The sequence below is a fragment of the Aquarana catesbeiana genome, linkage group LG02 (assembly GCF_042186555.1).
Source record: "Aquarana catesbeiana isolate 2022-GZ linkage group LG02, ASM4218655v1, whole genome shotgun sequence".
Taxonomy (NCBI): domain Eukaryota; kingdom Metazoa; phylum Chordata; class Amphibia; order Anura; family Ranidae; genus Aquarana; species Aquarana catesbeiana.
Window position 1 is genome coordinate 538,366,449 of NC_133325.1, and position 23,138 is coordinate 538,389,586.

General features: G+C 44.6%; 1 protein-coding gene across 5 annotated transcripts in view; it reads right to left on the bottom strand.

The window, feature by feature from the left end:
* The window catches only part of TBC1D22B (TBC1 domain family member 22B), a 551,506-nt gene that overhangs the window by 444,306 nt on the left and 84,062 nt on the right, over window positions 1-23,138 (bottom strand). For 4 of the 5 annotated variants that reach the window (XM_073615870.1, XM_073615873.1, XM_073615871.1 and 1 more), the window contains exon 4: window positions 11,698-11,877. The exons of the other annotated variant lie outside the window; for it this stretch is intronic. In XM_073615870.1, coding sequence (XP_073471971.1) covers window positions 11,698-11,877 — 180 coding nt within the window. The remainder of the gene's footprint in view (window positions 1-11,697; window positions 11,878-23,138) is intronic. 5 annotated transcript variants of the gene reach the window in all.

Sequence of the window (23,138 nt, forward strand, 5' to 3'; positions counted from 1 at the left end):
TGACAACCTTAACCACCTCAATTACAGTGCACTAACCCCCCCCCCCTTTCTGCTCAGACCAATTTTCAGCTTTCAGCGCTCAGTTTGAATGACAATTACCATATTTATCGGCATATAACACGCACTTTTTTCCCCTGAAAATCAGGGGAAAATCATGGGTGCCTGTTATAGGCCGATCCCCGCCAATTTTGTGTGATCGGAGCGATCGCGGCGATTGCCGCAATCGCCGCCGACATACACACCCGTGTGTAAATTCAAATATGGCGCCAAGACTGCAGGGACTCGGCGGAGCCGAGATACACATACCCGAGAGTCCTCGGCTTTTCTCGGCGCCGCTTACAGTCCCGCCTTATGATGGACATCACACAGGTCCAATGGCGGGACTGGGCGGGACTGTAAGCAGCGCAGAGAAAAGCCGAGGACTCTCGGGTATGTGTATCTTGGCTCCACCAAGTCCCTGCAGTCTCAGTGTCATATTTGAATTTACACACAGCTGTGTATGTCGGCAGGGATTGCGGCAAACACACAAGGCTGCACTGGGGCAAGGCTGCACTGACATGGCTGCACTGGGGCAAAGCTGCACTGACAGTTCTGCACAGGGGCAAAGCTGCACTGACAAGGCTGCACTGACAATTCTGCACTGGGGCAAAGCTGCACTGACAATTCTGCAATAGACACTGGAGCAAGGCTGCACTGACAAGGCTGCAGATGGACACCGATAACGCTGCACTGATGGGCATTTTAATGTAAGTTTTTCATCCTTAAACTCTACTCCTAAAAGTTTTTTTCCTTAAAATTCCCTCCTAAACTTGGGGTGCGTATTATACGCCGATAAATACGGTACTCAGTCATGCAACACTGTACCCATATGAAACGTGCATACCCAAATAGAGCTTTCTTTTGTTGGTATTTAATCACTAGTGGATCTTTTATTTTTTGTGCTATAAATAAAAAACAGTTTTCTTTGTCATGAAATTTTGCCAATTAGTAATTTTTCTTCATAAATTTTGGCCAAAATTTATATTGCTACATGACAAATTAGTGTATATTATTTGGTCTTTGTTAAAGTTAGAGTCTACAAAAGATGGTGCCAGTCACTGAAAATTGAACACATCTGATCAGGCCTTCAGTACATCAGGTGAATCTCATTTCTTGAGACACTAAACAAGTCAGGAGAGTACAAATACCCCCTTTTTAGAAAGTAGACATTCCAAGGTATTAAGTAAGTAGCATGGTGAGTTTTTTTAAGTTGTAATTTTTTTCCCCAAATTCTTTGCAAAATGATTTTTTTCTTTTAACAAAATTGTCAAATTATCAGGTTATTTCTCACACACAGCATATGCATGCAACAAATTACACCCCAAAATACATTCTGCTACTCTTCCCAAGTATGGCGATACCACACGCGTGAGACTTTTACACAGCCTGGCTACATACAAAAGGACCAACATTGAAGTAGCACCTTCAGGCGTTCTACGAGCATAAATGACATCTCATTTCTCAATCATCTATTACACTTTAAGGCCCTGGAGCACCAGGACAATGGAATTGCCTACAAAATGACCCCATTTTGGAAAGCAAACACCCCAACGTATAATCTATGAGGCATAATGAGTCTTTTGCACAATTCGTTTTTTTTCAGAAGTTTTTGGAAAATGTGGAAGAAAAATGAACACTTTGTTTTGGGGGGTTTACACAAAGTTGTTAATTTATAAGATATTTCTAACACATAGCATGTATATAGCAAAAATTACACCCAAAAATACATTCTGCTACTCTTCCCGAGTATGCCGATACCACATGTGTGAGACTTTTACACAGCCTGGCCACATACAGAGGCCCAACATTGAAGTAGTACCTCCAGGCATTCTAGGAGCATAAATTACAATAAATTATTGTATTTGCTTTGCAGGTATGATATGTTATACTGTAATGTTTGTTTTATTGTTAACCATCATTTGCTTAGCAGGTACGCCATTCAGCTGCAGAGTGGATTTATCTCGACAGCAACAGCGTTTGCTCCCACAATAAAGCCGTGACTCCAGCGCTGTAGGAGGTGATTTCACCACCACAGTTTAACCACTTCCTGCCCGCCCTATGGCGGATTGACGTCCGGGAAGTGGTTCAGTTATCCTGACTGGGCGTCATATGACGTCCAGCAGGATAACATGTTGCAGCGCGCCCCCGGGGGCGCGCATCGCGGCGATCGGTGGATCGGTGTGTCAGTCTGACACACCGCTACACCGATCTTGGTAAAGAGCCTCCGGCGGAGGCTCTTTACCACGTGATCAGCCATGTCCAATCGCGGCTGATCACGCTGTCAATAGGAAGAGCCGTTGATCGGCACTTCCTCGCTCGCGTCTGACAGACGCGAGTAGAGGAGAGCCGATCGGCGGCTCACCTGGCAGAGAGGGGCTGCGCTGATTGTATATCAGCGCAGCCCCCCCGCAAATCACCACACTGGACCACCAGGGATCGCCACTAGGACCACCAGGGAAGGGGCAACATGTGGATGGCCAGGTATGTACCCCATGGCCATCCACATGTGCCCAGTGTGCCAAATCTGTGCCAATCAGTGCACACAAATGGGCACTGATTGGCACCATGTTGCAGTGATGCCCAGCAATGCCACCCTTAGGGGCATCACTGCAAACAAGCAGTGTCATCAGTGCCACCCAGTGTCCATTCGTGCCACCTGTCAGTGCCCATCCATGCCCATCTGTGCCAACTATCAGTGCCACCCATAAGTAACCATCAATGCCACCTACGAGTGCCCATCAATGCCACCTATGAGTGCCCATCAATGCCGCCTATAAGTGCCCATCCGTGCTACCTATGAGTGCCCATCAGTGGCGCATACCAGTGCCACCTATCAGTGCCCATCAGTGCCACCTATCAGTGCCACCTCATCAGTGCCACCTCATCGGTGCCCATCAGTGCAGCCATATCAGTGCCCGTCATTGAAGAAGAAAACGTACTTATTTACAAAAAGTTTTAACAGAAACAAAGAAAAACTAGTTTTTTTCCAAAATTTTAGGTCTTTTTTTATTTGTGCGCAAAAAATAAAAAACGCAGGGGTGATCAATTACCACCAAAAGAAATCTCTATTTGTGGAAACAAAATGATAAAAAATTTGTTTGGGTACAGTGTAGCATGACCGCGCAATTGTCATTTAAATTGCGACAGCGATGAAAGCTGAAAATTGGCCTGGGCGGGAAGGTGTCCAAGTGCCTAGTATTGAAGTGGTTAAAAAAAAAAAAAAAAAAAAAAAAAAAAAGAAGGAGCATATAATGCCGAAGCATGGGGGCAGCAGGGGGGTGGAGGAGCGATTTGCTCCTAACTTTTGGGGCGGAAGCCCCCATGCTTCGGCATATATATATATATATATATATTTTAGGCACGGATTGCGTTAAAAAATGTTTTATTTTTTACTATTTTTTTTGTATTTGCTTTGCAGGTATGGCAAGTCTTACTGTTATACTGTAATGTTACTTTGTTTTATTGTTAACATTCATTTGCTTAGCAGGTACGCCATTCAGTTGCAGCGCAGATTTATGCATCTTGAGAGCAACAGCGTTTGCTCCCACGATACATAAAGCCGCGACTCCAGCGCTGTAGGAGGTGATTTCACCAACACAGTTAAAAACAAAATGGTGCATGTATGCCCATCATTAGAAGTGGGTGAATGAAGGGAGGTATTCTAATGGTGGGCATACCCACCTATCAATCTCTTTCGTTCAGCCCACAGGCTGCATGAAAAAAAAAAAAAAAATGATTACAATATATGCCCAACAAGGACCAGCAACATACTGGACTTCGAGTGGTTATACCAGAATGATGCCTGCGGGTTTAGGTATCATCTTGGTATTCTTTTCCGCCAGCGGTCAGCTTTCATGTAAAAGCAATCCTAGCTAATTGGCCTCTTGACTGCTTTCACAAGCAGTGGGAGGGAATGTCCCCCCCCCCCCCACCACCGTCTTCCATGGTTTTCTCTGGCTCTCCTGTTCCAACAGGGAACCTGAGAATGCAGACGGTGGTTCTGCCAACTGACCATAGAGCTGATCAGAGTCCAGAACGGCTCCAATCATCTCTATGGCCTAAGAAACCGGAAGCTACAAGGATTTCGCCGGATTTAAACAGCGCCATTGGGAAAGCATTTTATCACACCAATCTTGGTTTGATCAGATGCTTTAAGGGCAGAGGCGAGATCTAGGGTCTAATAGACACCAATTTTTTCAAAAAAAAGAGTACCTGTCACTACCTATTGCTATCATAGGGGATATTTACATTTCCTTAGATAACAATAAAAAAAATGATTAAAAAAAAAAAGAAACGGTTTAAAAATAAGAAATAAAAGCACCCCTGTCCCCCCTGCTCTCGCGCAAAGGCGAACGCAAGCGTCGGTCTGGCGTCACATGCAAATAGCAATTGCACCATGCATGTGAGGAATCACCGCGAAGGTCTGATCGAGGGCAGTAATTTTAGCAGTAGACCTCCTCTGTAAATCTAAAGTGATAACCTGCAAAGGCTTTTAAAAACGTATGTAGTTTGTCGCCGATGCACGTTTGTGCGCAATTTTAAAGCATGTCGTGTTTGGTATCCATGTACTCGGCCTAAGACCATCTTTTTTATCCCATCAAACATTTGGGCAATATAGTGTTTTAGTGTATTAAACTTAAAAAAAAAAAAAGTGTGTTTTTTCAAAAAAAAAAAAATGCGTTTGAAAAATTGCTGCGCAAATACTATGTGGAAAAAATAAATGAAACCCCCACCATTTTAATCTGTAGGGTCTTTGCTTTAAAAAAAATATCGTATTTATCGGCGTATAACAAGCACCCCAAGTTTAGGAGGGAATTTTAAGGAAAAAACTTTTAGGAGGGAAGTTTAAAAGAAAAAAAAAAAAAACAAAAAAACTTACATTTAAATGCCCATCAATGCAGCCTTATCAGTGTCCATCTGCAGCCTTGTCAGTGTCATTGAAGCCTTCTCAGTGCAGCCTCGTCAGTGCAGCATTGCCCCAGTGCAGCCTTGCAGCCATGTTAGTGCAGCCTTTTCCCAGTACACTCGGCTATGTGTATCTCGGCGCGATCGCTCCACTCACAATCAGTGGAGATCGGCGGGGGATCGGCGTATAACACACATCCACGATTTTCCCCTGATTTTAAGGGGAAAAAAAGTGCATGTTATACGTCGATAAATAAAGTATATAATGTTTGGGGGTTCAAAGTAATTTTCTTGCAAAAAAAAAAAAAAGTTTTCATGTAAACAAAAAGTGTCAGAAAGGGCTTTGTCTTCAAGTGGTTAGAAGAGTGAGTGATGTGTGACATAAGCTTCTAAATGTTGTGCATAAAATGCCAGGACAGTTCAAACCCCCCCCCAAATGACCCCATTTTGGAAAGTAGACACCCCAAGCTATTTGCTGAGAGGCATGTCGAGTCCATGGAATATTTTATATTGTGAAACAAGTTGCAGGAAAAAGACAATTTTTTTTTTCTTTTGCACAAAGTTGTCACTATATGATATATTGCTCAAACATGCCATGGGCATATGTGAAATTACACCCCGAAATACATTCTGTTGCTTGTCCTGAGTACTGGGATACCACATGTGAGACTTTGGGAGCCTGGCTGCGTACGGGACCCCGAAAACCAAGCACCGTCTTCAGGCTTTCTAAGGGTGCAAATTTTTGATTTCACTCCTCACTGCCTATAACAGTTTGGGAGGCCATGGAATGCCCAGATGGCACAACCCCCCCCCACCCCCCATGACCCCATTTTGGAAAGTAGACACCCCAAGCTATTTGCTGAGAGGTATGGTGAGTATTTTGCAGATCTCGCTTTTTGTCACAAAGTTTTTAAATTTGAAAAAAAAAAAAAAACATTTTTCTTGTCTTTCTCATTTTCCAAAACGGGGTCATTTGGGGGTGGAGGGTTGTACTGCCCTGCCATTTTAGCACCTCAAGAAATGACAGGCAGTCAAACTAAAAGCTGTGTAAATTCCAGAAATTGTACCCTAGTTTGTAGACGCTATAACTTTTGCTCAAACCAATATACGCTTATTGACCTTTTTTTTACCAAAGACATGTGGCTGAATACATTTTGGCCTAAATGTATGACTAAAATTGAGTTTATTGGATTTTTCTTCTAACAAAAAGTAGAAAATATTTTTTTTTCAAAACTTTTGTTTTTTCCATTTATATCGCAAAAAATAAAAAATGTAAAAATCGCAGAGGCAATCAAATACCATCAAAAGAAAGCTCTATTTGTGGGAAAAAAAGGAAACACATTTTGTTTGGGTACAACATTGCATGACCGCGCAATTACCAGTTAAAGCTGCGCAGTGCCAAATTGTAAAACGTCCTTTGGTCATTGACCAGCCAAATGGGCTGGGGCTGAAGTGGTTAAAGCCCTTAGGCCTCGAGCACACAAGACGCTGTTAAACGCGCGTTCAGAGGCAGTTGGACATTTTTTTCAACTGCCCCTGAACTCATTCAATGTTATCCTATGTGTCCATGTACACAGTCTCGTTTTTTGGCGTTTTTATGCAGTTGTGTTTAACCTCGTTAAACCCTATTTTTTGGACCAAAAAACACAGAAATATGATGGTAAACTGCAGCAGAGAATGACATTTTGTGTGCAAACACAGTGGAACTACCACTACAACATATCCAAAGTTGGGGTTCTCCTAGCACCAAGTGGCCCCGAGATACGGGGCCCCAAAGTTGGGTCGCAAAATGCCAGTCTCTGCTCTGCAGACGCTTCTAGACACAAACGTGGTAAAACGCTGCTAAACGCGACATGCAAATGCAGCAAAACGGGCGTTTCTAAACGCCAGTTTCAGCTTTTAAAAACATGTGTTCAGCAGAGTTTGCACCGGTGTCTCTAGTGCATGAAGCCTTACTACAAGTATTACAACACAATCAAATTACATATCAATGGGGATCCCCCTTTTCAGTGCGTTTCTCATACCAAGGCTCTAAATGTACATGTCCTTCTGCTAACGAACTCCAAACTACCCTTCAAGACATGCATCTGCTGAACCGGACACAGAATCAAGAAACCACTCGACGAAGACCGACATCTTCTCCAAATAAATCTTCTGCGTTGCCAAGGAGAAATGAACACCAGAGCTCACATAAAAGGGGCAGATATTGATCGCCTGATCAAGCCCCTGATGACTCTATGGACTGAAGATTACTACATACTCATATTTCTCTCTCTACTAGATGGATAAGTTCACCAATCCTTAGTGTCTATTTCACATTTTGCATCCAATGAATTCTTTATATTTAGACACACTCCGCTATCTCTTGATTAATAAGACAGCCAAACAGACTTATTATCTTTATTTTTTATTTTTTTTTTTTTTTTTTGTTATTTATCACCTCAAGGACATATATTAAGAACTTGTTAAGACAAGCAACATATCGTAACAACTGCTTTACTCCAGATCCAAGATAAACGGCTTAATGATCAAAATGGACCAATTCTCAATATCCATGTTTCTTTTCCATTATTTGTCCCCCAGTTCCAGCTAGTGCTAAAATATTCTCTCGTTATCTATATACTTATGGAAACTTGCTACTAGTAGGCTTTGTTCTTTCGGGAATCCAACTTGCGCTCCTTTTTGCTACTCTCGGTTAGTTCATTGATATAGTGGCCAATGTTTTTTTAACGCTCAGATGTGAACAAGGGCCATTTAAATTAATTGGATTTGGCTTGTTGGACGTTTTGGAACTTTTGAGATGAGCGTTTTACGAGCTGAAAATGCCAAGGTGTGAATGGGCTTAGAGACTCCATACTTGTAATCCTAAGTAGAACTGACTAGGTCGTTCTAGGTCTTGACATGAGCAAACTGTATTGTTAAGAGCAGGGATCTCCAAACTATGGCCTTTCAGCTGTTGCAGAACTACACGTTCCATGAGGCATTGTAAAACTCTGACATTCACAGACATGACTACTTGCTTTCACCTGTATCATTTATTGATTTTGTTTTGGTTCTGAAGAGATACCTCTTTATACACTCCATGAGATTATCACGGGTTTAATTATCACATATATAGGACATTGATCCCTCTTTTCAGACACTATTATTATTTTTGCTTTACCATTTCTTTTCTAACACTATACTAGCACCACACTTTATTGTTCCTCATATATTCACAATAGTCAGATTGTTTGTGTTGGCTGCCTCACTATATACACATTTTGTTGTGTCAAGAGTTGGCGCAGCATTTTCTCACATAAATCCATATTATATATATATATATATATATATATATATATATATATATATATATATATATATATATATTATATATTTTATGGTAATGGGTTGATTTATGTTATGGCATAGTGTGACAAATGTGTATTTTAGGTTAGTAATATGGGTGAGTAAGGCCCTCCTCAGGACTCTGTATCTGAAAGTTGGTTAATATGTTGCTCCGAGTGTGTGCTGGTGAATGGTGAGTGAATGGACACCCCTTGCCTGTATTGCACCCCGTCATGAAGATACTGGAAAAGGAGAAGACACAGAATGGTGACATGGAAGCTGTCACTGAAGAATGATGGTGGTGTGTCACTCAGTAGCAAAGAGGCACATGTTGGGAAGCACTACACATTAAGACCGTTATGGACTGTTCCATAGGAACTGGTTTGGAGACAAACGTTTGGAAGCACAACACGTTAAGACAGTTATGGAATGTTCCATGGGAACCGTGTAGGAAGAAGGGTGATATGCGCCCTTTAGGCGCAAAGCAGAATATGCTGGAAGGCAACATTATTTAATATCATATTTCTGGAGTTTCTTTCTGGTTGATACAACCAAGCATGTGCTTTCTTGGGGACGGTCTGGAATGTAACAGGTTGCACATCAAATCTTTGTAAGCATATCAGGCCTCCATCAAGGCTGGACAACTTGGCTCTGGACCGTCTGCTATAACGCTATGCTGAAAGAAGAGATCAAGCAAACTTGAAAGGGACCATATCTGAAAAGATGATTGATGAATGTCCTGCTACAGAAAATTAAAAGATCAAAGGCATTGAAGTTTGACCAGGATACATAGACATGGACAATGCTGCCCCTAGAGACCAATTACAGCAGGACGGACATATATAATATATTATATTGAGGAGGACAGCCCTATAAATACTGAGGACAGCCCCATAAATACTGTGATTCATCAAAAGTATAGATGGGATGGCAATGGAGTTGGGTCTTGATGGTGCGATTGAAGTATAAAGGGCTGAACAAGTTAGAGAGCCCCCTCTTTTTCCATCTGAGCCCAGCTGACGAAACAAAATCTCAAGGAAAGCATTGTGATAAGTATCTTTGAAGTTTTTGTATTCTATGTTCTGTTATATGCTGTCATATCTTTCTTTAGTATTTTTATGTTAGCGTTTCCTATTTTCTTGGGAAATAAATAACACTTTGTTTTATTAAGCAGTGTGCTTTGTTTCATAGCCAACCTTGTATTGTGATATCAACAGTAACATGTAATCAGAGTTTTAATAGACTAGCCAACTATAGGAATAGCCAAGGTAACACATATATGCAATAAATAGAGGGAATCTTTAACCACCCTCGATTATTATTTATTGTACCAAATACTTCAATAAAAAGGTACCCTCCTCCACAACCCCTGCTGCAGCAGGAAATTTAGAAACATACTGAATGAGAGGGAGCCTGTTTGTGGCCCCTGCATTTTAAATCCGCTGTATTTAAATGTATCCATGGTGACCATAAATCCATTTCTGGACCAAACAGAGGGAGCTGCTCCAGAAGGGGTTACGGGTTACTAAAGAAAGTCTTGTCGGCTTTAGGTTCCTTTGGGGGGGGGGGGGGGGGGTACACTGCAAGCCTCCTCTGTACTGTAAGACTGAGTGAACTAAGCTGTTCAGACTAATCGCACCACTGCCTTTGCACTTGTGATCCACCATACTATACCTGAGAAAGATCTGACAAGTGGTAAAATTCATTCATTATTATTATTATGGAAGCACAGGTCTAGATTATAACACACATTATTGCATGGATGGAAGCTAAATAGGTACATATTATAAATTGGACATATGTACTGGATGGTTGCTATGACATGAATGACAAAATGGGACTCTGAAGACTGTTGGTTGTAATATTTACAAATATTCTGCTGGATTTTGTCATCTGTTGCAAGTATATTGTGGAATGTTCTGAAATCCAATAAATGTCCCTCTCTGGGAAAGGACCTTGTTGCTGCAGAGATTCATTTTACGATAATTATTAGTCATCACTCTCTATATCACAATTGTGAGGCATAGAGCCAGTGCGCACACCTTGGAAAATTGCGCAAGCATGCGCAGAACAGAGTCCCAGAAAAAAGGCTGTGCAAATGGCCCAGGAGTAAGGAAAAAGGCGCCAAAGTCAAAAATGCCACCGTGTTCGTCCCACTGCATGACTGAGTCAACCTTTGTAGCAAGCAAGCTGTAAAAACCCCTAAGGAGGGCAGCAAGCCACACACCCTAACCCCCTCCTCAAATAAGGGCCAAAAGACCTTGACTGACCAAGGTTGGTTAAGCCCTCATTGCACATGGTGTAGTAAGTTTCCAGAATTTCATCCTCCCTGAAGGCAATTCCCACAGAGACGGAAGACCACCCAAGTGTGAATCACAGCCCTGAACCTGTAAAGCACACTACTGTTCCCACCAGAGTTGCACCAATGGTACCAAGGGGTGGTCGTCTAATGCAGTGTTCAATCCACTAAGGTACATAACAAGGCAGGTCCCACTTCTTCACCAGTACAGCCTCAGAGGGGATTTCGATAAGCCGATCCAGAAAGCTGCAATACAAGTCCATGGGTCTCAACACATGAAAAAACTTGCTAGAAGAAAGAATCTTGATAGAAGGTAAAAATAAAAGAAGGTTTTGCTTCTCTCAGAATAGAGAGATGTCAATCTACTAGAGACATTGTGCAAAAAAACTGAAGGCATGCTTGGGAGTGGGAGGGGGTATACAGTGCTGACCTAATAGTTTTGCCAGTGTCCAATCTTCTGAAGGTGGCAACATAACCCCCTGTCCTGTACTGTTGTCCAGAGTTGGGAGCAGAATAGGAGTTCGGAATGTGCGCCTAGAACATACTTGTAGCACTCAGTCTTCCTTTGACTCTCAACGCTGTATTCTCTGTCAGGGTAGGAAGAGTTTCTGGACCACACCCCCTGTACTCAGAACTAGATCAGCACCATATTGTCCCTGAAGCCAGCAAAATGCCACCCCAACAGCATGATACTAGTTCTCACTGCCTCCACTCTCACACCACAATTTTGAACTGTGCATGTCCACAGTTCAATCCCAAAGGAACAACCAAACCCCCACCCTGCCAGCTCTTATAACTGCCAGAAACCCTGCACACACACCCCCCCCCTCCTTGTTACACATAATCTCCATCCCTGTAATAATGCCTGCCAACACCCCAATCTCCCTGCACCTGCCTCCCTTCTCAATCTGGTCTGTTCTGGAATGGGCACACCAATTACTATAAACAATCACTTTACCTTAGCGCACAGCTGCCTGAACTCTCCATTTTATCTCTGGGGTTCACTAGACAACAGATGACTTAAGTACAGACCACATGACTTCTTTGAATAATGTAATCCTGTACAGTGATTTAAGTTAATGTTACCTTACAGAAAATGCTTTCTAGATTTTTAGTATAGGTCTTACCAAGGTCAGTGTTCAAAATCGAAAGCAACTGTCTGAATTTTTCAAGACGTGTCTTTTCCCTTAACGTCATAGAAGGTGCTCCAGAAGCATTCTGATCTGAGATTCTAGCAACAAGTGGAATAATAGGCCGAAAAGGATGTGGCTGCAGTTTTTTCAGTGGCTTTCTCATTAAAGTGACATCTACAGGACAATAATAAAAAAGTTACATAAAACATATTTCAGATCAACCCATATACCATGATGTAACATCTAGTTACAGTTAGAACTGTTCACCTTTTACATGTTACCTTAGTTGCAAAAAATATTAATCTTTTTCCAAAAAATATTTACCAGCATAAATCTCCACATCATAGTAACGTGCCTTTATAAAAAGGTCATAACATTTTGATTTCATTTTAAATTACAGAATTGCAAATATTTTAGTAAGTAGAACATTTCTGTCTACCACGTTAAATATGTATTCAGCTGTGTTTAGCTGTATGCCTAGTAGAAGAAAAAAATAATCACCCATTATTACAATTGCATCTGTGTCAATTAAATACAGCAGGGGTAGGCAAACTTAAAGTGGTTGAGATCTACCTGAACAACATGGGAGAAGTCAAAAAACCCCGGGCAGTGTCTCCCGATCGCACACCTGATTTAAACCTCCAATTGTCATATTGCCATGCCGCAAACGTGTGCATTGCACAGCAATCATGGGTTTAAATCAGGTGGTGAGCAGGCAACATATGGCCTTCTCACTACCTATCAACACACACTCGGATCACTTTTCTGAGCAAAAGAACTTGAATGAGCCCTTAGTTGATTTCAGCAGCGACAACTTAGGGCTCGTTCACGTGTAAAGTTGGGGATAGTAAAACAGCTGGATATAATAAAACTCTATGGCTAAGCACAGCAAACCCACAGGAAAGCTGTAGGTACACTGCACCTGCAGTGTGGGTAAACCGCAGCACATCAGTGTAAAAGCAGCCCTATACTATTATTCCCAGTGTATTGCTTCACATGACCTGAAGATCTTTCCTGCCGCTGGCACCACTCTGGAGACTGCTAGCCGGGATAAGAGGTGGAGTGCAGTTTGTATCACTCCACATGGGACAGGAGCCAGCACTATAGGAGGCATCTGCTTATGTGGCTCTTGCTCCCTTCTACAGCTCCAACTTTACAAGTAGTCTTTCTGCATTGCACTCAGTTTGATGCTTTGGAATGGTGGGTCAGCAAGCCCAGATCGAGATCTACCAGTCACCTGTCCGCGATCTATAGGTTGCCAACCCCTGAACTACAGGAATTCTGCAGGAGATAACAAAGGACAGGAAAAAGGGACAGTTGAGAGGGATATTAGATAGTCATGCTTTCTATAGTATAAACTTAGGCTTGCATACGTGCCAGCAAGTTCAAACTAAACAGAAAAAGGAGTGTGGTTTCTCAAATCTCACACAGAACCGAATTATCAAAGGGTAAACTAACTGGATAACAAAACAATTAAAATTATGAATTAAAGAGGACCTAAAAGTCAAAAGTTTTTTTTTTTTTTTTAACTCTAATTCATTGCGTGAAGGAAAAAAAACAAAAAAACAAAAAAACAAAACACACACCTTTCTATAGCATCTACCCCCAGCCCTCCCTTAAACACTTACCCAAGTCCATTTACGATCCAGCGATGTGCTTGTCTGCTGCAGCTCTTCTTGCCTCTTCCTAGTCTCACTAGAGGCTCTCACAGCAGCAATTGGCTCCTGCTGCTGTCAGTCAAAACCAGTGAGGAGAAAGCAGGAATGGGAGCCAAAAGAGGAGGTTCAAGGCTGCTTTGTGCAATACCATACATTCAAACAGAATAAGCTCTGATTCACACTAGTATGGCTTGGAAATTGCGCTACTTAGCAGGCTTTCAAAGCCACAGAACAGTGAGTTTTGGATCTCCGTTTACATTGCGGCTTGGGACTTCATTTAACAGAATAAAATTGCACCGAAGTTGCAGAAAAATAGTGCAGAAAACTATAAGTCGATAATATAAATAAAAAAATCCTGCAAGCTACCCTAAACAAGCCCTAAGCTACAATTAGCATCAGGTGTGGTTAAAATAACCCGTGTGAGGCCGGGTTCACACTGGTGCGACACGACAGCCACCCTACTTTGGATCCGACTTTGCCCTGCGACTTGAAGCCGACATTCGTCCGACTTTCAATGAACGGGGATCCGACTTGGATCCCCGCCAATACCAGGCACTGTGTTTGGTATGAATCTTGAGGGGGAACTCCATGCCAAATTTTAAATAAAAAAAACGGCATGGGTTCCCCCTCCAAGAGCATACCAGGCCCTTAGGCCTGGTATGGATTTTATGGGGCACCCCTATGCCGAAAAAACGGCGTGGGGGTCCCCCCAAAATCTATACCAGACCCTTATCCAAGCACGCAGCACGGCCAGTCAGTAAAGGGGGTGGGGGACGAGCGAACGCCCCCCTCCCCGAACCGTACCAGGCCGCATGCCCTCAACATGTGGGGGGTAGGTGCTTTGGGGCAAGGGGGCAGGGCCCATGTTGATGAGGACAAGGGCCTCTTCCCAACAACCCTGGCCGTTGGTTGTCGGGGTCTGCGGGCGGGGGGGTTATCGGAATCCTGGCCCCCCAACCTATGTGAATGAGTATAGGGTACATCATACCCCTACCCATTCACCTAGGAAAAAAAAAGTGTCAATAAAAAAAAACACACTAGACAGGTTTTTAAAGTAATTAGGCAGCTCCGAGGGGGTCTTCTTCAGACTTGAGGTCTCTTCCTTCTCCGCACTCTCCGGTTTTTCTGCCGGGCTCCTCCGCTATCTTCTGCTCTTTTGCCCATTCTTTTGCTAGTGGTGGCCCGGCCTTCTCCGCCGTCTTCTTCCCTCTTCTCTTCTTCCAATGTTGACACGATGCTCTATCCCGCTGTAATGCCGTCTGCGCGGTCCGCAATGACTTATATAGGGATGGGGCGTGGTCACCGGGTGATGTCACCCCGTGACCCGCCTCTTATGACGTCACAGTCCCATCATGCCCCGGGACTGTGATGTCATACGGGGCGGGGTCACCGGATGACATCACCCGGTGACCACGCCCCATCCCTATACAAGTCGTTGCGGACCGCACACACGGCATTACAGCGGGATAGAGCGTCGCGTCAACATCGGAAGAGGGAAGAAGACGCCAGAGAAGACCGGGCCACCGCTAGCAAAAGAGCAGAAGATAGCGGAAGAGCCCGGCAGAAGAGGCCGGAGAGCGCAGAGAAGAAGAGAGACCCCTGAAGTCGGAAGAAGACCCCTGGAGCTGCCTAATTACTTTAAAAACCTGTCTAGTGTTTTTTTTATCCTAGGTGAATTTGTTAGGGGTACAATGTACCCCATACTTATTCACATAAGGTGGGGGGCCGGGATCTGGGGGCCCCTTAATAAAGGTGGCTCCCAGATTCCAATAAGCCCCCCGCCAGCAAAACCCGACAAGCAACGGCCAGGGTTGTCGGGAAGAGGCCCTTGTCATCAACATGACAAGGACGCCCTTACAGGACGCCCCCCTGCCCCAAAGCACCCATCCGCCATGCTGAGGGCATGCGGCCTGGTACGGTTCAGGAGGGGGGGGGGGGGGGGCGCTTGCTCGTCCCCACCCCTTTTCCTGACCGGCCTGCGTGCTCGGATAAGGGTCTGGTATGGATTTTGGGGGGACCCCCATGCCGTTTTTTCGGCGTAGGGGGTTTCCCTTAAAATCCATACCAGACCCAAGGGCCTGGTATGCTCTTGGAGGGGGAACCCATGCCGTTTTTTTTATTTAAAATTTGGCGCGGAGTTCCCCCTCAAGATCATCTGAGCACAAGTCGCATGCCAAAGTCGGATCAAAGTCGGACCAAAGTAGTACAGGGAGCATTTTCAAAGTCGGACTGACTTGTGTCGGACCAGTTAGGACGGCTCCCATAGGGAAACATTGATTTTCACACGTCATGCGACATAAGCTCCCAATGTCGGAGCATTTGTCGCACTAGTGTGAACCCGGCCTGAAGGTGAATCAAGTGCCTATACACAGCTGCTATGCATCAATCACAATCAAATAATGTGTGAAAAACCTGTATAAAAATAAGAAAATGCAGCGCTGTGCGATAACAGCCTTAATGATAAAAGTGCTAAATTAAATGTTTTTTTTCTTTTTTTTTTGGACACAACGTCCTCGGTAATCTTCAAATCCTCAGATATTAAAGTTCATGCGTGCAATAATACTCCAAAAAGTGACTCTTGTGAAGAAAAATCCTGCTCAATAAGAGGGTGACTTTGCACACGTGCCCCCCCCCCCCCCCCCCCCCATGTGACTGCGCTCACTTTAAGCTGTGTGACCGCACAACTAATTTGGTCCACATAAGCTGTTAAACCACTCCTGGGCTCTGAGTTAAGAAGTTTTTCAGCAGAATCCCACGGTTGCATCCACAGAGGATATCCTCAATTTAAAAAAAAAAAAAAAGAGGCTGAATAGTGTATTATCGTTTAAGTTTAATTAGAAAAAGGAACATCAGGGTACTCACATTTTAATGGTGCTTCCGGTGCACCAAAACTATAAAATTCATAAAGTAATAGAAATCCTCTTCCAGGTAGCTTCAAATCCTATGTGTGCCAGTAGTCTGCTCAAACAAGCATGAGACTGTCTCAACTGTCCTGGCCCCTCCCCATGGGAGTGCGACAGGGTATATAATTCCTGCTGCAAATAATATTGCAGCCATGGCATGTGTACAACCCTGGCCGCTGCCTCTGCAGCAAAAGAGGGAGCAGTTGAGTGTTTTAAGCCCCCCCATCACAAATGTAAACGAGCCCTTAATCAGCCTTCAAAAAAAAAAAAAAATAAAAGGCTGAGGGGTCATTGTCAGCATTTTAACTTTACAACGAATGCAATAAGAAATGCAAGAGTGAAATCAGGGCGGCTTAGAACACAAAAAACACATAGAAGAGTTAAAAAATAAAAAATTAACTAAAAAAAATTCTTTAAGTATATAAATAGTAAGAAAGCAAGGCCAGAACATATTGGCCTCAAAGGATGATGAAGGGAATTTGGCTACAAAGGACAGAGAGAAGGCAAAGGTTTTGAATATATTCTTCTCCTCAGTCCGCACAAAAGAAAACGGGGGGGGGGGGGGATACAGTAACTAAGACTATAATGTTAATTTTCATAACACAACACAGAAAGCACCCTCATGGCCAACAGAAGACAGAAATAGACTTGAAAAACATAATATAAATAAGACAGCTTACACCCGAGGGTCCTTAAGTTGCTCAGCCAGTTGATAGCCACACCATTGATCCTAATTTTTTTTAGACAGTTTACTGACTGGAATGGTGCCAGCCAATTGGAGAAAAGCCAACATGGCACCAATATTTAAAAAACGGCCGAGACATATCCCTGGGAGCTACAGGCCAGTTAGCCTAACATCAATAGTGTACAAGCTATTGGAGGGGATAAGGGACTATATACAAAATTTTAGTAATGAAAATGGTATCAGCAGTAATCAGCATGGATTCATGAAGAATCGTTTTTGCCAGACCAATCTATTAACCTTCTATGAAGAAGTGAGCTGCCATCTAGATAGAGGAAGGCCTGCGGGATTTGGTGTATCTGATTTTGCAAAGGCATTTGATACAGTTCCCCCACAAGCGTTTACTGTACAAACTGAGGTCTGTCGGTATGGACCATGGGGTGAGTACCTGGATTGAAAACTGGCTATGGGGGGGTGAGTCCAAAGGGTGGTGATAATGACGAGTACTCGGAATGGTCTGGTGTGGAAAGTGGGGTCCCCAAGGGATCTGTCCTAGAACCAATCCGGTTTAATTTATTCATAAACGATCTAGAGGATGGGATAAACAGTTCAATCTCAAAATTTGCAGACGAAACAAAGTTAAGCAGGGCAATAACTTCTCCGCATAATGTGGAAACCTTGCAAGAAGACCTAAAAAAAAAAAAAAAATAATGGGGTGGGCAACTACATGGCAAAATAGGTTTAAAAAAAAAAAAAGAAGAAGTAAGGTGATGCATTTGGGTGCCAAAAATATGAACGCAGGTTACTGGCTAGGGAGAGAACCTCTGGGGGGATCTAGGATGGAAAAGGACCTGGGGGTCCTAGTAGGTGACAGGCTCAGCAATGGCATGCTATGCCGGGTTGCTGCAAGCAAAGCCAACAGAATATTGGCATGCATTAAAAAAGGAGATTCACTCAAGAGATAAAACAATAATTATCCCACTCTACAAGACTCTGGTCTGGCCGCATCTGAAATATGCTGTATGCTATTTTTCCATCACGTGGATTTCTAAAAATACAATAGTATGGCTCTGACTTAACCACTTCCCTACCCAGCCATAGACATATGACGTCCACAGATGGGATCTCCCATCCTGGGTGGATGTCATATGACGGCCTGGGATTCCCGGCCGTCTAGGGGGCGCGTGCGCCGCGTTGCTCGGGACCCGGCGGCCGCAATGTCCTCCGGGCACCCGCGATTGCCCGTTAACCGGGCCGGACCGTGGATCTGTGTGTGTAAACACACAGATCCACATCCTGTCAGTTGTGAGGAGAGCGATCTGTGTTCCTAGTACAGCGGAACACTGATCGGTCTCCTCCCCTTGTACGTCCCCGCCCCCTACAGCTAGAAACACTCCCTTAGGAAACATATTAACCCCTTGTGTCCCCCTAGTGATTAACCCCTTCACTGCCTGTCACATTTACACAGTAATCAATCCAATTTTATAGCATTGATCGCTGTATAAATGTGAATGGTCCAAAAAATGTGTCAAAAGTGTCCGATGTGTCCGCCATAATGTCGCAGTCACGAAAAAAAATCACGATCGCCGCTAAAAAAAAAAATAAATAATTTTTTTTTTTTTAAAAATGCCATAAATCTATCCCGTATTTTGTAGACGCTATAACTTTTGCGCAAACCAATCAATATACGCTTATTGCGATTTTTTTTACCAAAAATATGTAGAATACGTATCGTCCGAAACTGAGGAAAAATTTTGTTAAAAAAAAAAAAAAAATTGGGATATTTATTATAGCAAAAAGTAAAAAATATTGTGTTTTTTTCAAAATTGTCGCTCTTCTTTTGTTTATAGCGCAAAAAATAAAAACCGCAGAGGTGATCAAATACCACCAAAAGAAAGCTCTAGAGGGGCGTGGCCTGGACATGGCTGAGTGAGGCTGCTTTTCCTCGGAGCTCCCGGCCTGTCCCGAAAACCCCGGCTAAATACATCTTGCCAGAGGCATGCTACCAACTAAACGGCACAGGACAAGAGCATCTACACGGGGCACACCCGTCGGAAGGAGCCCAGGAGAGATCCGCCACTATTTTCAGCAGCTACAGAGCATATCCCCAGGAGCCACCGCAACTGCGCCGCGAGGCCTATCACGCGGCGAGAAACAGAAGGCCCCCAGACAGAGCGGACATCTAACTGCATCCTGCCTCCAAGACGCCAGTAGCAGCTCACCGGATACTACCGGAGACCCTACGAGAGGCACAATGACATCCCCACGATCCCCCGAACCCGTCGTGTTCAAACAGGACATTCGGGCCCTGCTCCAGGCCCTCCCCACTCGCTCCGACATTGAGGCGCTTATCCTCAGGTTGGAAGAGACCCACAGGAGGGATATGCAAGAAGTGCGGGGGGAGGTAGCTACGCTGGCGGATCGCATGACCACGGGTGAGGCTTCAGTGTCCTCTTTGGAGGGGAGAGTTTCGGCGCTCAAGCGAGAGAGGGACCTACACCGAGAATCCGCCGTCACCCTGCAGTTACACTTGGAAGACATTGAGGACCGGAGTCGCAGGAACAACCTGCGACTCCGGGGGATCCCAGAAGAAACAACTGCGGAGAACCTAGGGGACACGGTCAAAGAAATATTCCGCACCGTGCTGGGGGCCCCTGAACTCAACATCGAGCTAGATAGAGTGCATAGAGCCCTAGGCCCCAGATCTGAAGACCCGAGTAGGCCGCGTGACGTTGTGTGTAGACTACATCGCTACACTCAAAAGGAATCTATCCTCCGACGTGCCTGGGAACATGGAGACGTGGAGGTAGGAGGCAGGCAGGCCAGAATACTGCCAGACCTATCGAGGGCCACACTGAGCCGTAGAGCCCTCCTCCGTCCTCTCCTGGAACTGGCCAAACAAAAAGGCCTGACCTACAGATGGGGATACCCGTTGTCAGTAACGTTCCGAGGCGACACTGGGTCTTTCTCCCTTCAAAAAACCGCAGACCTACCAGCGCTATTCAGATTCATGGATGCAGAACCAATACAAGTACCCGATTGGCTTCAGTTTCTTCCACGTCCACAAGGCCGATCGGGCCCCCTGAGGCTGCACGGACCCCTTCCCCCTCGTCACCAAAGGAATAGAAGGAGACGCAGGACGGCATCAGAGGGAGAACCGCGTGAGTAGGCCGATGGCCACCCCTTCCTCGTCCAGGTTTAATTATCCCAAACAGACCGCACGGAACTGAGCCTTCGCACATGGGGAACTGTGGGGTGGTCACCTTTGCCGTTTAGAGGGTGGGAGAAGTGCCTAAACCCTGTACCTGCTTCCCAATACCCAGCCTGCCCCCCCCCCCCCCTCCGGACTCAATGAACATACTAGGCCTGATGAGGGACGGAACTGAGATCTGGGGGATCCCCAGAAAGGTCATGGGGAAACTACTGACCTAGTATTGAACGTTACCCGCCCCATCTCTGGAACTAAGCCACGCTTACACTTGTCTGACTTAGGGCAGGGTACCTGTCCGCTCTGGTCCACCGAGACTGATCTCCCCCCACCTACTTGAAGAGGGATTTTTGTAAGACACTCAGAAACATCTCTAGTTTAAATGTGCGGAACCAAGCAGAGTGTGTGATCACAGGAGGCTAAGTGACACGGGGACGGCAGGAGGAGAAACCCCACAGACACTCACCACCACTCGCCTCGCTTTTGGGGAAAGGCATACCATGGAACTATTACTGCCACAGGAACCACGCACAATGAGACACTACGGTTCTATTCATCAGACCCTGTTACTAGCCATACCGCAAGGGAGCAAACTGACATTTTAGATCTGTTGCTTGAGCTGGGTGTGGAAGAGAGAATCCCCCACATGTTTGCCGGTTATAGGTTTTTTGGCCACGAGCGGATCTGACCACTTCGCCTTCGCCCCATGAGGAACTGAACACTCACGATTCTGAGGTCTTGCCCTATATGTAGATGTTCCATTCTCAGAATAGATGTACCCGTTACTTTATAGTTTATTTTGAGTACATCCCATAGGGCTCATCCATTCTTATATGCTGCTGGATGAGGAGGGGAACATGACAATATGTCACTGCACTTGTTAAGTTAATGGGTTTACGCATTTACACTCGTTGGGCTCCAGATATGAGAGCTCTACTTTACCTCATTACATTTTTTCATTTTGCTTTATTATGTTTATACCATGCCTTTCTAATGGTTTTGTTTAGAATATTAATGTGTCTGGAATGTTACATCTTAATAGCTTGTTGTGTGACTGCTAATGGCACTAAACACGCACACATTAAAATTATAGATAGCCGGGGGTGGAGGGGGAGGTACGGGAGCTCTCTACCCGGCCCTGTCTATCCACCGTCCCACATAGGACAACGCTCCATTCCCAGTATATTCTCTGGGGAGCGTAATAGCCTGATTGGCTAATTTAGTACTTGCACTAAGCTGCACTATCTAGTGACAGCCTTCTTATTTTCTCCTCTACTCTCTCTTGAGTTCATTCTTCTTCTCCTACCTGACCTGCTTTTCACCTTCTTTACCCACCCCTAACTGACACCCCCCCCCCCTCAATTCCCCATCCCCCCCTCAACTCCCCAACCCCCCCCCCTGGGAATCAGCTTGTAACCATCTACAAACCCACCACACACGACCATGACCTCCATAAACGTAATCTCCTTTAATGTAAAGGGCCTGAACACGCCTGAAAAAAGACGAATGTTAACCAATGACATGAGACGCATGGGAGCAGAAATAGTTTTCTTACAGGAGACCCACTTCAGGGAGGGTTCTCTACCGACACTACAGAGCAAATTCTTCCCAGTGGTATACCACTCGAGATACACTGAGGCTAAATCTAGAGGGGTCTCCATCCTAATCTCATCTACAATACCATGGTCACTTACGGAAGTGAAGTATGATGGGGAAGGTAGATTCCTCTTCGTAAAGGGGAAGATAGGGGACACAAAGGTGACTTTGGCTAACATATACGTTCCCAATACACAAGACAGATTCCTAAAACGACACCTGGACCTACTATCACAATTCTCGGACGGACATTTGATTCTGGGAGGAGACCTTAATGTTCCCCTCACCCCTACGGAGGATACTTCCACTGGAACTTCCTCGACATCGCGAGATTTACGTAAACGTATCGGAACGACGTTACATAACTCACAACTGATCGACGCTTGGCGTCTTTTCCACCCAGGGGAAAGAGATTACACTTTCTTTTCCAAACCACACCAGACATACTCTAGAATCGATTATTTCCTGATTCCCCACAGAGACTTACAAGCGATTAAAGAGACTACTATAGGACCAATCACGTGGTCTGACCATGCCCCGATCACACTGCGATATGTTCTCCCAGACTTAAGGTCGACACAGAAACCACCGTGGAGACTAAACGAAGGACTATTGAAAGACCCAGAAGTTCTTGCGGAGGTAACCAGAGAAATAGGACACTATTTCACCACTAATTCCACACCTGACTGTGACATAGGATTAGTGTGGGAGGCACATAAAACCGTTATCAGGGGGATACTCATCAAACACGGTGCACGACTCAAACGACAAAGAACTGCACAATTAAACACGTTGCTCGGAAAATTAGAATCACTAGAAGCACGTCACAAACAGGCACCCACCAAACAACTGGAAATAGAGTTAGACACGACCCCTACATATCATCCTCCCTAATGCCAACCCTCCCTGACGACGTAAAAACCATACTAGAAGACCCCATCACGCTGAACGAACTACAAACCGCTCTAAAAAATTCTAAATCGGGTAAAGCGCCAGGCCCGGACGGGCTCACAATACCTTATTACAAGACCCTCCTCCCCTCCCTTGGCCAACAACTGGTTAGACTTTATAATAATCTAGGTTCTGGGGGAAAATTTCACAGATCAACACTGCAGGCACAGATTTCCGTCATACCGAAAGAGGGCAAGGACCCAGGCCAATGCGGCTCCTACCGTCCGATCTCACTGTTGAATACGGACTTAAAACTCTTCACAAAAATTATCTCCACCAGACTACAACAACACCTTACCTCACTGATCCACTTAGACCAAGTAGGCTTTGTCCCAACCAGGGAAGCTAGGGACAACACGATTAAGGTCCTTAACCTACTCCATTTAGCTAACAGTACCAAATCCCCATGCATCTTACTAGGAACGGACGCTGAAAAA